This window comes from Lethenteron reissneri, chromosome 1 (genome assembly GCF_015708825.2).
Source record: "Lethenteron reissneri isolate LAM-NWPU_2019-01 chromosome 1, ASM1570882v1, whole genome shotgun sequence".
Taxonomy (NCBI): domain Eukaryota; kingdom Metazoa; phylum Chordata; class Hyperoartia; order Petromyzontiformes; family Petromyzontidae; genus Lethenteron; species Lethenteron reissneri.
Window position 1 is genome coordinate 4,387,198 of NC_083779.1, and position 16,528 is coordinate 4,403,725.

At 50.5% G+C, this 16,528-nt stretch overlaps 2 protein-coding genes across 2 annotated transcripts in view; one reads left to right on the forward strand and one right to left on the reverse strand.

Annotated features, from left to right (window-relative positions):
* Positions 1 to 16,528, reverse strand: part of SNRPA1 (small nuclear ribonucleoprotein polypeptide A') — an 840,838-nt gene that overhangs the window by 376,996 nt on the left and 447,314 nt on the right. The window lies entirely within an intron of this gene.
* LOC133361043 (double-stranded RNA-specific adenosine deaminase-like) overlaps positions 1 to 16,528 on the forward strand; it is a 59,158-nt gene that overhangs the window by 1,989 nt on the left and 40,641 nt on the right. Inside the window, exons 2-4 of the mRNA XM_061579918.1 lie at positions 8,942 to 9,073; positions 10,593 to 10,827; positions 12,840 to 13,901. Of these exons, the coding sequence (XP_061435902.1) occupies positions 12,892 to 13,901 (1,010 nt within the window). The 5' untranslated portion in view covers positions 8,942 to 9,073; positions 10,593 to 10,827; positions 12,840 to 12,891. The remainder of the gene's footprint in view (positions 1 to 8,941; positions 9,074 to 10,592; positions 10,828 to 12,839; positions 13,902 to 16,528) is intronic.

Consider the following 16,528-nt stretch of genomic DNA (forward strand, 5'->3'; position numbering starts at 1 on the left):
ACGTTTTAAACGTATTGCCGCTGGATTAAACGTTTGACTTCTATTTGCTTTTGCCACTCGAAGTATGCTCCCTCCATGGCAACACAATCGGGCCGTGTGTTTAAAAGGCAAATTCACATTCACGACAATTCTCATTGCAACGATTCGGTAACTGAATGAGTTGTGTGCACACACTGAGAACCTCATTCACACAGTCCAAATAAAATATTTAGAATGCATGCACAACTGTTTCCGATGCTAGTAACTATTTGCTCCCCTGTAGTCTATTGTTAATAATCACCCGGTGCCTAACCCTCGGCTACACCAAGACGATTGAGGCGTCTGTAATCCTCAACATTTCCTGGATGAAATAACAAACCTACATTTATTCTTCATCTGTTATTTTTTACTGAAGCAGCAACCTCATAAGTCACCTCGGTAAGTACATTAATCGATTTAAAAAAATTATTTCACAAATCATTATCCGCTGAAGTCGTTACGTTTTTTTTTTAATTCCTGTTGCTCTACGAGTCTTAGTCCTCACCCTGTACCGTTCCCGTTCTGATGTAATGTTGACCGATGCCTACTTTTTGTTTGAGGGCGGTATATTGGCACGTGAAATCAAGATTGATTGGCTTACAGCGGTGACCACGGTGGTTAATACTGAGCAGCGAACCCGGCAACCCGAGTTTGATTCCTGGTGGCGAGCGATTTCTAAACCGATCCTGTGCCCACCGACTTCGCTGAACTCCACACAAGTGGCGCGGTGAAGTTAGAATAACCACCAACAGGGCTTGGGGAAGCCCCTCTTCCATAAGTTAATTAATTAAGGGCAGTAAAATATTATTACAGTTAAGTAAAGTTTAATTCGCAACGACAACAGGGAACCACATTTTAATAATACAATATATAAAGTAGTAAATGTGCTAAGTTCGAGTAAAATTTGTATACATTAATTCGGGATTAATGTCATCGCCAGGGTGCAAACCCGCATTTCGGCTTGGGCCTGTGCTTCCTCTAAGTCGACTCGGTCGAACGCAGGTACCACGTGGTGCCGTGGCGTTGAGTTTGAGATAAGGGGCTACCGGATGCGCTTGGGGTTTTTAACGTGCCCGCTGAAAGTGAAGGCGTCCGTGAGACCGATTGTTTGTTTAAGTTTTGCCAAAAAAATGTATCCCGATTGTGCTCTGTGCATGATTGCTGCACGAGATGGAAAAGTCTACAACTCGGATAGCTGGCAGGGGCACGCGCTCCCTTCCCGTGCCAGACAACTGCCCACGAAGGTGAAAACAAGTATAACCCGTAAAAACAAAGTTTTTCACTATAAATCCTTTATATGCGTGGCGGCTAGAGTCCTCTCGTCCTCTGGCTTGAGATGGCTGCCACCTATGGGTCAGATGATTGCATTGCACCATTAAGCAATTGGTAATTAAATATAATATTTTAGTCCTAAAAAGTGTAAAATTTTGTATTTTTTTCCCCCACAAACATTAATTGTCACGCACAACGAGTCTGTGTGGAAAATGTCAGCTCGATTGGATCACGGGAAGTGGGTTAAAAAACGACCGAAAGATTTGCACGGTCGTAAGGAAGCAAGCAAACTTAATATAAAGGATTTAAAAAAAACACACAAAGGAGCTACCTGAGGTGCTTTCCAAGTGACCTCTGGTCCAGATAGTAGAACGCAGCACTTTCCCGCCCCCTCTTGTGACCATAAACGTGTTTCTTTTATTCTCGGAGATGGATTTTAGCAAAATAAGTGCAGAACCAAATTTGATTTCGGTTTTGTAGGTGCCGTTTTTGGTAACAACTAAACCATCAAACTCCCACGTTACATTTGAGAACACAGTTTAATCACATGTCGCTCAAACCTGGATTCAAGGCAACGGTGTCAGCAGTGCTGGCTTGTCTCTCTGACTTCTGAGCCACCCTGCCACACCAATGTGGCATGATTGTAAGAATAGGCCATCATGATACAGCGTTAATAGACAGAAAGACAGACTGGCAACACACACACACGTATGTCCTGTTTGCACGGTACACGCTGTAACACGTGTCTGAATTTAAGTTAACATGCTTCTGTAACAAAAAAAATTTACTCCAAAAAAATCGGCTGCAGCCTGATTTTTCCAGGCCGATCTTGTGTCACAACCTGGCATGAATTCCTGACATCGTAGAGGAAGATACGTCACCAGGCATGTCTAACACAGCTGTTGTAGGCAAGGTGAACACTTAATTTTGCGTTTAAATGAACCATGAATACGGCCGCGTGGATTTTTTTCCGCAGTCGGGCTGCGTGGCTCTCTCGCGTGTTTCCGCGTCGTGCAGCGAAACACGTGGTTGTTCGGCACGATGTCTGATGTTTCGCCACTCACGCCGGGAGCTTCTTCAGAGCTACATTAAGTTCAGTTCGACAAGGCGTCGGAGGGCTTTTTAACAACATTTCAGTTTGACATCAGCACCGTTCTGATCTTCGACTCGAGTGTTTCTCGGTTAGACTTTAACCGCTCGCGTGACGACCTTAAGTAACTTGGAAATTAATGAAAGCTGCATTTTTGTTGTTGTTGCCTACTTGAGTATCGAGCTGACCTTCACCTCGAGTTCTGGGATTAATCGGGGCCGACTCGGTCATGTGTCCCATGGAAACAAAGTATTTTTTCCTTTGAGCAGAGAGACGGGCAGCTAGAACCAGGCAGGCAAAAATATTGTGACAAACAGACAGACTGAGAAACAAGTATACAGACAGTCAGACAGACAGACAGGCCGGCTGGCTAAGAGTGATAGGCTTGAGAGGCATACATACGGAAAGAGTGAAAGACATTCAAATTCGAACTGACACTGTGATAAGACGGGAAGGCTCCTCTGAGCCCAAACACTCCACCTGTCCGGTCAGACCAGTTTGGAGGTCACTGGGTTTTAGTTTACCATTTCCTCCTGGCAGCTCAAAAAAAAAACAATTCTCTAATAGCCCGAGCATTTCAAGCATACAATTTTTAAAGCAAGGAATCAAATAAATGTTGAACGGGCACGCGATCGGTGAATGCCTTCACAACCTCTTAAGCGGAAATGCATGTGCCGGGTTTTTTTTGAGTCCGTCAAAAACATGGGGCGGGATAAAACCTGACTGGGGCTCCTCAGATACCTGCCTGCAGCCAGCGGCCACAATTAACGCCACTTGATGATACTGGACTGGGGAGCCAGGAGGGCTGATGTACCGAATTTAGTTTTCATGTTTAGACACAGAATGGAATAATTCCCGCTCATGTTATTATTTTACTCGGTTGGAATTAACACGAAGCAATCATCGCCCCACCCCTGAAAACGTCTTGTTTGTATCATTACCCATAATACCCAAACGGTAGTGCATCATGAGTTCACACACTCTGTTGCTCTTTGCTTTGAATGGAGCCCCATAGTTTGATGGAGTACCCTTGCCAATAGCATCTGGTAATCCAGCAGCAGCTTTTGATGAGACCCAAAATGTTGAAACCAGTCTAGAGTTGTTAGCTTTGCTTAAACAAATGAAGCAGCTTAATAATATTAGTATCGAAAGCAAGTCGGCTGATGGACTAGAATGTTTGTATATGTTTTATGTAGAGTCACAGGACGGGGATTTCTGCTTATATTAGCTTTTATCCTCACAGGGAAAACCTCACCGAGTCTCGAAATTCCTTTTCATAAGGGGGACATTTTGCCAATGACACGATTCGTGTTTTGCATTTTGGGCGTGGGGAGGAAACACGAATTCCCAGAAGTGAACAGTTGGCCTTAAAGCGGATAGTTATTTGTACATTTATGAATGTAAGGAATTGCAGAATCTGAATATTTATTCATACTGGAGGAATCTGATGAGCTATAAAGTTATTTTTCACAGATGTCCAGTCGAAACAGGTAAGAACGTGACAACAATAAACAGTACAATAACCATAATAGTCGTGCAAAGTACAAGAAAGGTAAGCAAATCTCCCAAATACAAATACAACAAACCATTCCCATCCTACCAGGCAGAGCCCACTGTGAAGTATTAACTTATTTTTAAGAACCAACCTGGCAACAAATTATAGCTCAACAAAGTGGACATTTCTAGCGTATAAATTCACAACCCCCATTTTGTCAATCCGCCGCTGGATGAAGTCCTCCCCAATGTCGTGTCGGTCATTGCTTGATCGTACATCACCGCGCTGGTCAGTGCTAGCTTGTGGTGAAAGTTGAATGGGGTGGGGGGGGGCGGATGGCCAGAGGGGAGAAGCTAGAACCGACCGGTTCAGACATATCTCGTCACTGAGCGTGAGGCATGGCGGGAAATCAAACTTGGGTCGCCGGGTTCATCGCGCGTTGCTGTAACCAAGCGAGCGTGCCGCAGCTCCACCCCCGCATGTTCTGTCTCACCTGAAGGTTCAACGGTTGAGGCATTCCATCGGTGTGTTATTGTTTTAGCCTCGCGGTTAATTTCACAACTCGAGTCGGCGGCGGTGCCACCCACCGCTGTTAGCCTCACCGTGGCGACGGCGGTGGCTGTGCTGCACGTGGCTGCCTGCACTACTGGACATCGGTGAAAAAAGGGCTTCGTAGCTCACCGGATTCCTCCTACGGTACAAATAAATATTCTGTAACAGCACTGTAGAGGCAGCAGCGAGATAGCAAATGTGGACTCCCATCCCATGGGATGTTGGCTATCAACAACAAGGCAACTCCTATGACTAATTGGGCATGGGACGCAAGTGTAGGATTGATCACCCTGTCGCTGGCCGCCTTTGGGTAGGGTGTATAGTGTGAAAGGCCGAAACACCCTAGGAACCAAAGGTACACTACTGATGATGCGCTCCCCAAATTTCACCAGGCTCACTGTTCATGAACTCTTGGAAGTGCTTGCACAAAGGATAGTAACATCTCATCCTGTGTTCTTGGAATCTGTGCGGCATAGAGTGCTGCCCCATCTCACGCGAGCGTGCGTTTCCCCCGGGTGCTCCGTATTCCTCCCCACGTGTGTGTAACAACTCATTTAATCGGCTCAGAACATCCTATTGCAGAGAGCACTGCAGAGCTTGGGCAATTGTAGGTAGCGCCGCCGGCTCGCCGCTGTAACCGTGTTCCCGCTCACCTATGGTTCCTCGCGCCTCCCAAGTCGCCGTCGGTGTCTCTTCGCGAGTGTGGAGCTAATACCTTGCGGTGCATCACAAGTCGGTGTTGTTAGATAGTGACGTCATTTGGGATTGCACACGGGAGGGGGAATTGTCGCCCATCTGCTCGCAGAATAATACCCGTTTTGCGGGGGGGGGCTGCTGAGATACCTCTTGTGTCCACGGGGATAGATGCCGCTGGGAGGGGGGGGGCGGTGTGCCCTTTCGAATGCTTCAGATGGCGATGCGAGTCGCTCTGAGACGCCCAGCGTGTTGGGTGCCGTGCGTAAAGAAATAAAAAGCAATCCGCTCTCGTTGTGCTCTCGTCTCGAAAGACCGCTTCGTCCGCTGGATGGGCGGAGAAGTCAACCTGGTTGCGGGGGCGACCTTTTCGTTCGTTAACCAGGGATTTGTGATGTGGCTTTCCCCGTATTTTTAAGCAAGAGTTTTGTGAGCTGGCGTGCGTGCAGTTGACCAGCTTTTCATAACCGTTTGTTTTACTTAAAGCTTTCGTGACTGCAACAATTCATACTCTCTGGGTCTTTCGGTAAAGTCACGTAGGTAGGTTCAAAGAAAATAACAAAAACTACGACGTTTAGCGCTTTAATTTTCGATTTAAAGCTTTCGTGACTGCAGGGATTCATCTTCTTGGTTCTTTCGGTAAAGTCACGTAGAGTGGAAATAATCAAACAATAAAATAAAACATTATACAATTATTCTTACGACCTTTCGGCCACAACACAAGCAGCCGTCCTCAGGTGAAGACCAGGTCTGTCTGTCTCCCCGACAGACAGACCTGGTCTTATGTTTTATTTTATTATTTTATTATTTCCATTCTACGTGACTTTACCGAAAGAACCAAGAAGAGGTTTAGCCCTTTATTAGTGGAAGCCACCCACCAGTGCTGTCGTGGCCCGCTACGAGTACCATCGCCTCTAGCGGCAACCTCCACCGTCAACACTGTGAGTGTCTAAAGCGAGGTGTAAATATTACTTGGCAGCCCTTAAATTGGTGGAAACCCCACCACCAGCAGCGTCGTCGCCCTCTACGACAGGGGTCGGGAACCTTTTTGACTGGGAGAGCCATAAAAGCCAAATATTTCTAAGTATATTTCATTGAGAGCCATATAGTATTTTTAACGTATAATAAATTAAATATGTCTTATTTTTAATGCGCCTTCTGGTGCTGCATGGTTTTGCTGATGGCCTTGTAGTCTGGTTCGTACGTGGTGAGGTTGAGCTTCGTGCAGGCGTGACCCGTGAAATTTATCTTCAAAACTAATTTCTGTTTACTTTAAAATGACGCAGTATTATTAAGCAATATCACAAGTATTTTAAAATCAGTTCCAAACTGATTTTTTTATTATTTTTTTCAACTCAAAATTGTCTGGGAGCCATATGCCGTCACTGGAAGAGCCATATATGGCTCGCGAGCCATAGGTTCCCGACCGCTGCTCTACGAGGACCATCTCTTACATTAACATTAGCTCCCCTGCTCATGCTGCTGACACTTGTGACATGCCCATTTCAAAACTTTATAAACAGTTCGCCTTTAGAGGCTTTAACTCCCTTTTCCTGATGCCGACCGCTTGTGTTGCGATCGAAACGTCGTTGTTTTTTATATTCTTGGTTCTTTTGGTAAAGTCACGTAGAAGGGAAATAATAAAATAATATAAATATAAAACAAAAATTTCTTGTTTTATCTTTATATTATTTTATTATTTCCCTTCTACGTGACTTGACCGAAAGAACCAAGAATGAATCGTATTTTTAGTTTTTCTTCTTTGAACCTATCTTCGTGACTTTACCGAAAGACTCGGAGAGTATGTTTTTTTTTATTTACACCGGCTGCAATCAAACAGCTTCATCTGCACCGAGACCACTCCCAGATAAGATCACGAGATTCACGTAACTTTATTGGCACCTGGTACAGTCGACGACGTTATTACCAGCACACAGCAGCTTCAATTTTTGTGGCCGCCGTCTTCTTGTCGTGGGCAGCGCTTGTGGTCGGACGCAAACGTAAACGTGCAAAAGTACGCGTCCAGGTTTAGATTTGCGAGCCTCGCACGCTAACAACTCCGGCAACTAGCGCGACGGATGACGTCCAGACCGCCGGAGAGCAGGCCAGCTGGAGCACGGTCGTTCGCGTTTGCGTTCCGCGGTTTGGTTGACGTGACTGCAGCCACTGCACTATGGCGGTGGGGGAGCCGGGGGTGCGTGCAGGGTTTCGTTGTCTTTAACGCCACGCGTGTGGAGGAGGCTCGGCAGCGACGGCCGCCGGTGGCCGCCGTTCCGAAGCGGTGGATGGTGGAGCGACCACGGCCTTTTTCTTGGCAGAACAAAACCACGCGGAGCAGCGGTGGTGGTGGTGGGGGGGGCACCCTCGATGAGGCTTTGACGAGGAACCTTGGCCGAGTTCCGCCGTGGCATTCGCGCCGATGGCCTTCAGGAAGAGACCCCCGCTTCGTCCGGTTGTCTCGCACGGCCGATCCCAAAATGTTGTTATCCGGGACCCCGGGCGATGTTTGCGGGTGATCTCGGTGTCACGGGAGGCTCCGTACACGTTTCCTCGCATTTTTTTGTTTGCCAAGTATGGTTTTGTTGTCGTCATGGCGGCGGAGGCGGCATACCACGGGAGGTTTTGCAGGCCTGATGTTGGGCCACAACGTGGAGCTCGTTTCGGTGGGAGTTCGTTTTGAGTTCGCCCCGTTGTTGTTATCGTTGTCGTTGTTGTTATCGTTGTTGTTATCGTTGTTGTTGTTGCTCAAACGACGGAATTCATCTGTGGGCTCCACTTTCGTTCTTTAGGCGCTTCGTGGGGTTGGAGATGGTAGCCTTTGCAGCAGGCCCCGTCTATTAAGTGTCTCTTCACACGGCTAGCGTTATCAATTCGGCCTTTTTTGAAAATCGTTGGTCTTTATGGCAATTTTGTGACCGGAATTGTATAACTTTAATGGCACTTAGTCAACAACTTTATTGCCACCGTACCACCGCTGCCACCAATATGACCATATTCTTCGTATAAGAAGACAATTTTTATAACCTGTGTTCAACTCCATTCGACTCGACTTTATATCTTAGTCTCGTCCGTCCCGCTTTTCCCAGGGCGTCATTTTCTGTGAAATTGTTGTGCATTTTTTTCAAATGATCCCAAAGCTTGGGTTCTCATTACTTCCCGGAGCTTGTTATAATTTGCAGAATACGTATTTTCCCGACACTCGCCTGCAACGATTTAGAACCGGTGGGGCGCAAGAGCCTTTTATGGGAGGAGGGATGGAGGGAGGGGGGTGGGGAGTGGGCGAGGTGGACAACTTGCAGCAGCAGTTACAAAATCGTGCCCGGAGAACCTCGAGGGCCAGTTTGATCGCGAGTCTTGTTTCAAAATGGCCCTCGCGTAACGACCGGCGCCTTCCTTCCGTTGTGTGAGCGAGTCAACGACGGCAGCAATTGGCTAATCGTTGTTGTATTAATCTTTGAGCACTTTTATCCCGATTGTGCAATCCGTGTCACGTCACGTGACATTAAGGGATCCGATCGGAGCTCTCGCAGAGCGGCGGTGAATCGTACCCATGCGAGACATAATTTGGATATTGCATAGCTATCACAATCAGGATGTTGGTTTCTACTGGAGGAATCCAAAGCTATTTTGACACATGTCCCAGTACCTCTGAGATCCCCTGGAATGTTTCCTCTGCTCCACACGGTTGAGGGCAGCACTTGAGAGCAGCGTTCGACGCGCAATGGCCAGAACGATAACTTTTAATCCTCGGGAGTTGGAGATTAGCCAAATTCAGTGCGGAAGTACATTTGACCTGATTGTGTTTTGTTGTTGTTGTGCAGTCATCGGTGAACGTGCTGTGAGACTACCCCACTTGGAGATCCCGGTTTAGTCGCTGGCGGCCGCCTTGGACTGCAACCCAGAATCTCGACGGTGCCACGCTCGGCAGTTTGACCTCTGGGCCACTTCGGCTGGTGAAATTTTAACTGCTTGTACTTTGATCGCACGAAAAATAAAAAAACGTCCACTTTTTTTTGTTCTGTAAACACAACGAGCTGAAACTTGTGCACAGAAGCGTGGAATTAGACTGAGAGACGGGACAAGAGGAAACGCTTCGATTGCTGCGTTGGCTTTCTGGTTGCCGGACGAATACATGATAAGGTCACACTCATTACAAGCAAAGCGTTTGCCGCAGATGAACCAGGATTCCTTGGCTGTTCTCGTCAAGCAGCATAAACCATCACGTGAATTCCAGGTGTCCTCGCAGCAGCGGCTTTTAGCGAGCCCTCGATCAAAGACGGTGGTCACCGCACTTTCAGATGCGCTTCTGTGGCCGTCTGGAACGCTCTTCCTTCCAAAATTAGGAAGCCGCTGGAGCTATGCACTTTAAAATCATGTAGATTGGAAGCTTATTTCTTTAGAACTGCTTTTTGTGTTTAGTTTGTTGTCCTTCCCCCGCGCCTTCGATTAGCACAGTTTGTTACGTACGGTGCAAAAAAGTTAAACATACACACGTACGCATGTACCCGAGTTAGGGACGTCATCGCGACTGTTAAGAAAAGGACAATTAGCCGGCAGCCGAGACTAACGATGGAATGACGGCTAAAAAATGGATCTTGTACGAGAGACGTGCGCAGAGGAGATGGAGCCATGAGATGGGCTCGTGTGCAGGAGCGGGGTTGTTGTGTCACAGGCCAGGTGACGTGTTCACCTTTGGACGGCTGCCGCTCAGGGTTCTCTTGGCTAGACGACAGCAGGGCGTTGGAACGCTTGAGATTAAATGGTTATGTAAGACGCTCTGACTTACCGAGGCACTTTACGGAGCGCCCTGTAAATACGAATCCTTATCGCGAGACCGTGAGAGATGGTGACGGCTTGGGGAGGCCTTCCTCCAGCAGTGGATGGATCATGACCGATGACTAGGCAAGAGCCCATGGAGAAGAGAAGCCTCGCTCACTAACTCACGGTCGATCGTCTGTCTGTGCCTCTGAGATGTACGAGCTCTGCGCACCATCTTCCGTGCTGTGCTTTCCGACTCTGGAGTAAAACCGTTAATGCGTTAGCTCTGCCCATCTGTCCATTCGTTGGTCTGTAACGTGGGGTGACGATAGCTGCTCTCGTTATGGATGATGCAATATGAACGAAATGTTACGGGGAGGGGGTGAGCGGGACTGAACCCTTGAAAAACCAGGCACATTGATTCGTGGAACCGCCCCGAAACTTTGTGATTAAAAGACCAGCGACATTGCACAAGAACGTTCCGCCAAGGCAATGACGTCACACTCCACGTGCCCTCGATGACGTCATGACACGTGATGTCATTACTTATGACGTCATTACGTGTGTGACGTCAATGGATGACGTCACGGTGCCCGTTGAGCAGCTCGATTTGTTACCGTTAAATTTCGATGCTCGGATAACCTCAGGGGAACGGGGCGTGAGATTTGCCCTACCCTTGCCGTTCCCTTCTCATTTACTTTTTGACCTCTCCAGTTTTGAGGTCGCGGCCGGCCGACCCATCGCTCACGCGACGCACGTGGTCGTGGTCGAGGTGGGGTGATCGGGGCGGGGTGGGAGCACCTCGGCGAATTTGCGACGGCGTTCGAAGCTGCCGGGCGTTGTTCGGAAAGGGACCGTCCCGCCGGACGTCGCTTCCTTCCCCCTTGGCGCGACCGCCGGCCCCCGGCCACCGCTAGAAGGGCGCCCACGCCGCACCGTCTCGTCACACGTAAGGTGCCGCCAGCGTCGGTGTCATCACAGAGCCAGACCGACTTGATTTTGCCCAGACTTCCATCCCATTGTTTTGACATCCGATTAGCACGTTTTGGCTACGTATGTTGCGTACAAAGTTCAGCGTTCAACAGAAGTTCAATGTAGCGGGGCTACTCCTGTAAAAAAAACATGAGACTCGGCGAGGTCGTTCCTGGGTAATAAAGGACGTTGTGGTTGTTGTTGTTGTTGTTTTATTGTTTACCGGCAGGGCAGTCTGTGTTATAGGGACGCGGTGACCTGACGCTCGCATGATACTCGCTTGACGCTCTTCAAACATTCTCTTGACACCACTCGCCACTCAACGGTCGCCTCACCGGCCCCTCACCACTCACCTGATACCACTTACCACTCAAATGTCGCCTCGCCTGACCCTCACCGCTCACCTAACACCAGTCAACCAAATCTGACCCTCACCACTCACCTGACACTACTCGCCACTCAACGTTCACCTCACCTGCCCCTCACCACTCACCTAACGCCACTCACCAGTCAACCATATTTGACCCTCTTCAAACATTCTCTTGACACCACCCACCACTCAACGTTCACCTCACCTATCCCTCACCACTCACCGGACAACACTCACCAGTCAACCAATCTGACCCTCACCGATTGACCGCTGCCACCGTGATATTGACGGTCAAGCAGCGCACTGCAGAGGTCGCAACCGGGTACCCTATACCCGTACCCTACCCGATACCCGGCTACCCGTACCCAGCCGGGTACGGGTACGGGTACCCATTTGCGACCCTGGTGCGGCCGGGTACGGGTACGGGTAGGCCGTGAGTCACTGGTGAGTAACCGTTTGTCACTCATTTCGGGTAGGGTACGGGTAGGGTACGGGTACCCATTTGCGACCCTGGTGCGGCCTGGTTACGGGTATGGGTAAGGAATCAAAACCTGTTTGCGACCTCTGGCGCACTGGACTTGCAACGCAGAGGTCGCCGCCGGTTCAATCTCTCGGCGTGGCACTCGAAACAACGGCGCGATTTTCTTAAATTCCATCCCCCACCACCAACACTGCCGCCTCTGTCCACCCGGCAGTGCAAAGCTTCACGACCACATATCGATCGGAGGCACGTTTGCTCGTTGGGGTGAAGCGTGGGTAACTCCCACCTCTTCGCCAGACACATCTGGCCCAGCGTGGACGAGTGAGACCCAAAGTAGAAACTTAAAAAAATGTATTTTACAAAGGGAAGGCCCACTGAGCTGTGTAGCTCTTTTTTCAGAAGCGACCTGGCCGTCACAAATGATAGCCCAACGAAATGGCTGATCATCATTGTGTGAAAATTTATAGCAGCCAAATCCTCTTAAACGCAGGCCATTGATTCTAAATGTGGAGAAAAAAACCAGAGGATCCGGACAAAAATTCACGCAACCATGGGGAGAGAGAGGGAGACACGCAAACTCCAAATATACAACAGCAGGCATCGTCAGGGTCGGGATCGAACCCACGACCTCCTGCATACCAGACGAGGTAGTTAACATCTCGCCACCGTGATGATGATGAAAGAGGGAGACACGCAAACTACAAATATACATCTTCTTGGTTCTTTCGGTAAAGTCACGTAGAATGGAAATAATAAAATAATAAAAATAAAACATAATAAAATAATTCTCACTCGACAGACCTGCTCTCCACCTGAGGACGGCTGCTTGCGTTGTGACCGAAACGTCGTGAGAATTATTTTATTATGTTTTATTTTTATTATTTATTATTTCCATTCTACGTGACTTTATCGAAAGAACCAAGAAGATGAATCCCTGCAGTCACGAAAGCATTAAATCGATACAAATATAAAGCAGGCGTCCGGGGTTGGGATCGAACCCACGACCTCCTCCTTACCAGGCGAGGTAGTTAACGACTCGCCACCACGGCGCCCCATACACTGGTGTTTTGCGGAGGGCCGCTGCAGCCCTCACCTTCGTTGACTAACAACCACCGTCTTTGTCCGTTGGCCCACGCAGGGCCTCCTCTTGAGCGCGAGCGGCGGTCGGCGGCGGCGCCAGCGTCAGCGACATGGATCGCCTCGAGAGCCGGATCAAGGAGTTCCTGCAGAGCCAGGACACCGCCAGCATCGACGAGCTGGAGCGCCACCTGCAGATGGCAACGCCGGCCAAACGCCGGATCCTCGTTCGCATGCTCGAAAAGTTGGTCGTCGCCGGCACTCTGCGCTATTTGTCCGGCGGAGCGCTGTACGCGCTGGTGCCGTGCTTCGTGGCCGGCACGGCCAAGCGTCCGGCGGCATCGTCGGCCACCACCGGCACCTGGGACACGCCGAACCCGGCGAAGATTAAGCGGAAGGAGGAGTTGCCGGCATTCTCCAACCGGCGGCCAAATCACGTTGGCGGTGCGGCGCTAATGGCACCGCTGTATCCGTATCAGCAGGAGCAGTATCCGCAGCAACAGGAGCATGTGGAGACGATCTCGGTTCACGAGGCGAAGCCGTCGCCGGCACAGCAGGGTCCAGCTCCCGGCGTCCACAATGGCAAGAAGGGACCGGTGCAGCAGCAGCACCAGCAACTGCATCAGCAAAGCGGCATCGGCAGCGACACGGCGCAGAGCACGGCGTTGCCATTCATGGAGAATTTGGTGAATGTCGCACCGCTGGAGGAACAATTCGACACGAGCTACGGGGACGACGGCGCGGCCGAGAAGGTGAGGGAGCAGCAGCAGCATCTGGAGCAGCAGCTGGAGGAGGAGGAGGAGCAGCAGCAGCAGGAGGAGCAACGGGACGATCAGCTCATGCCGCAGGAGGAGGAGGACTCCGAGGCGGGCGCGGGGGTCGGATCGGGCCCCGCCGAGCCGGCTCCGGCCACGTGCGATGAGCACACCCTACGCTACCTCCTGCTGCTCAAGTACAAGGGCCGCGCCGCGGACAGCGCCGGCGCGGCGCAGCTCGCCCTCGCCGAGCTCGAGACGCTGATGCTCAAGAATCACGTGAGCGCCCTCATGGAGTTTAGCCAGTGCCGCTTGCTCGACTGCTCCTTCCGCATCGTCAACCACTCGGGGCCCTCGCACAAGCCCAGGTGATGCAGACCCCCCCCCCGCATCCCCCCCCCCCCCGCGCCCCCCCCTCCTCCTCCACACTGCCTCCACCCAAGCTCGTGCTTTGCCGCTCCTGCTCAAGCCTGTTAACGATGAGACAAATGCATCGTAGCAGAATAATAGTGCAGGCGGGAAAGCCGCGCGTTTCAAACGGTGTGTAAAAAAAAAAAGAAATCGATGAGGCTTTGTCCGTTGTGCAACCACACCGCCAGTGTTTCCTGAAGAACTGCACTGTGGTCCTCTTGTTACAAATGTGATCGACTGATGGGCAACAGTGATGCAGAGATGAACCTAATTAAGAAGTCCTAATACGGATGAAACTGACCCATAGTTGTCTATCTCTCCGCATCACTGCTGCTGTGACGTTGGTCACATTCGCTCACATTTTTTTTTTAAGTGACCAAAGACCGAGAGAAGACCACAATGCAGTTCTTGAGGAACTGCTGCTGCTCCTGCTGTTTGGCTGCGCAGGCGTTTGTGAGCGGTGTCGATGGTTGTGCCTGACGATGCAGCGGCGCTATTGGGTCAAATTCGGACGTTCTCTCCCCTGCCGCCTCTACACCTTGGCGAGCGCTGTGCTGCTCCTCCTCAACGTTATTTCTGTTGCTCCCGCCGACAAAGGCGGCGGGAGGGACGTCGACGGGAGGGGCGCCCGAGACGGTTTGCAGTTTCGCCGCTCGCTGCGCATCCCCGACTGGTGTGGGTTGTTGCGTGTGTGACGATGGTGTGGGTTGTTGCGTGTGTGACGATGGTATTGGTTGTTGCGTGTGTGACGATGGTGTGGGTTGTTGCCTGTGTGACGATGGTGTGGGTTGTTGCGTGTGTGACGATGGTATTGGTTGTTGCGTGTGTGACGATGGTGTGGGTTGTTGCGTGTGTGACGATGGTGTGGGTTGTTGCGTGTGTGACGATGGTATTGGTTGTTGCGTGTGTGACGATGGTGTGGGTTGTTGCGTGTGTGACGATGGTGTGGGTTGTTGCATGTGTAACGATGGTGTGGGTTGTTGCGTGTGTGTGACGATGGTGTGGGTTGTTGCGTGTGTGTGACGATGGTGTGGGTTGTTGCGCGTGTGTGACGATGGTGTGGGTTGTTGCGTCTGTGTGACGATGGTGTGGGTTGTTGCGTGTGTGTGACGATGGTGTGGGTTGTTGCGTCTGTGTGACGATGGTGTGGGTTGTTGCGTGTGTGTGACGATGGTGTGGGTTGTTGCGTGTGTGTGACGATGGTGTGGGTTGTTGCGCGTGTGTGACGATGGTGTGGGTTGTTGCGTCTGTGTGACGATGGTGTGGGTTGTTGCGTGTGTGTGACGATGGTGTGGGTTGTTGCGCGTGTGTGACGATGGTGTGGGTTGTTGCGTCTGTGTGACGATGGTGTGGGTTGTTGCGTGTGTGTGACGATGGTGTGGGTTGTTGCGTGTGTGACGATGGTGTGGGTTGTTGCGTGTGTGTGACGATAGTGTGGGTTGTTGCGTGTGTGTGACGATGGTGTGGGTTGTTGCGTGTGTGTGAGACGATGCTGTGGGTTGTTGCGTGTGTGTGACGATGCTGTGGGTTGTTGCGTGTGTGTGACGATGGTGTGGGTTGTTGCGTGTTTGACGATGGTGTGGGTTGTTGCGTGTGTGTGACGATGGTGTGGGTTGTTGCGTGTGTGTGACGATGGTGTGGGTTGTTGCGCGTGTGTGACGATGGTGTGGGTTGTTGCGTCTGTGTGACGATGGTGTGGGTTGTTGCGTGTGTGTGACGATGGTGTGGGTTGTTGCGTGTGTGACGATGGTGTGGGTTGTTGCGTGTGTGTGAGGATAGTGTGGGTTGTTGCGTGTGTGTGACGATGGTGTGGGTTGTTGCGTGTGTGTGAGACGATGCTGTGGGTTGTTGCGTGTGTGTGACGATGCTGTGGGTTGTTGCGTGTGTGTGACGATGGTGTGGGTTGTTGCGTGTTTGACGATGGTGTGGGTTGTTGCGTGTGTGTGACGATGGTGTGGGTTGTTGCGTGTGTGTGACGATGGTGTGGGTTGTTGCGTGTGTGACGATGGTGTGGGTTGTTGCGTGTGTGACGATGCTGTGGGTTGTTGCGTGTGTGTGACGATGGTGTGGGTTGTTGCGTGTGTGTGACGATGGTGTGGGTTGTTGCGTGTGTGACGATGGTGTGGGTTGTTGCGTGTGTGACGATGGTGTGAGGTGTTGCGTGTGTGACGATGCTGCGATTCCATCGGTTCACTTTGGAACCCTCTCCCACCCCTCCCTTTTCCAAGTCCAGGTGGGTCACATGACCATCACTCCCTCCTCTTATCACGGCCACGTTGCTGACCCTTAACCCTAGGTTCCACGGTGGCAAGATGTTAACTACCTGATATACAAGAGGTCGTGGGTTCAATCGTAACCCTGACGCCTGTATATTTTGGCGTTTGCATGTTCTCCCTGTGGCTGCGTTTTAGAGTGTTTGGCTGCTATAAATGTCCACGTGATGATAAGCCCACTTTGTTGAGCTCTCATTTGTGGTGGCCAGGTCATTCCTGAAAAAAAAGCTACAGCACCTCCATGGGCCTTACCTGGTAACATAAAAAATAGTAACACACCATTGGAACCTCATTTGCCAGTAAAAAATACG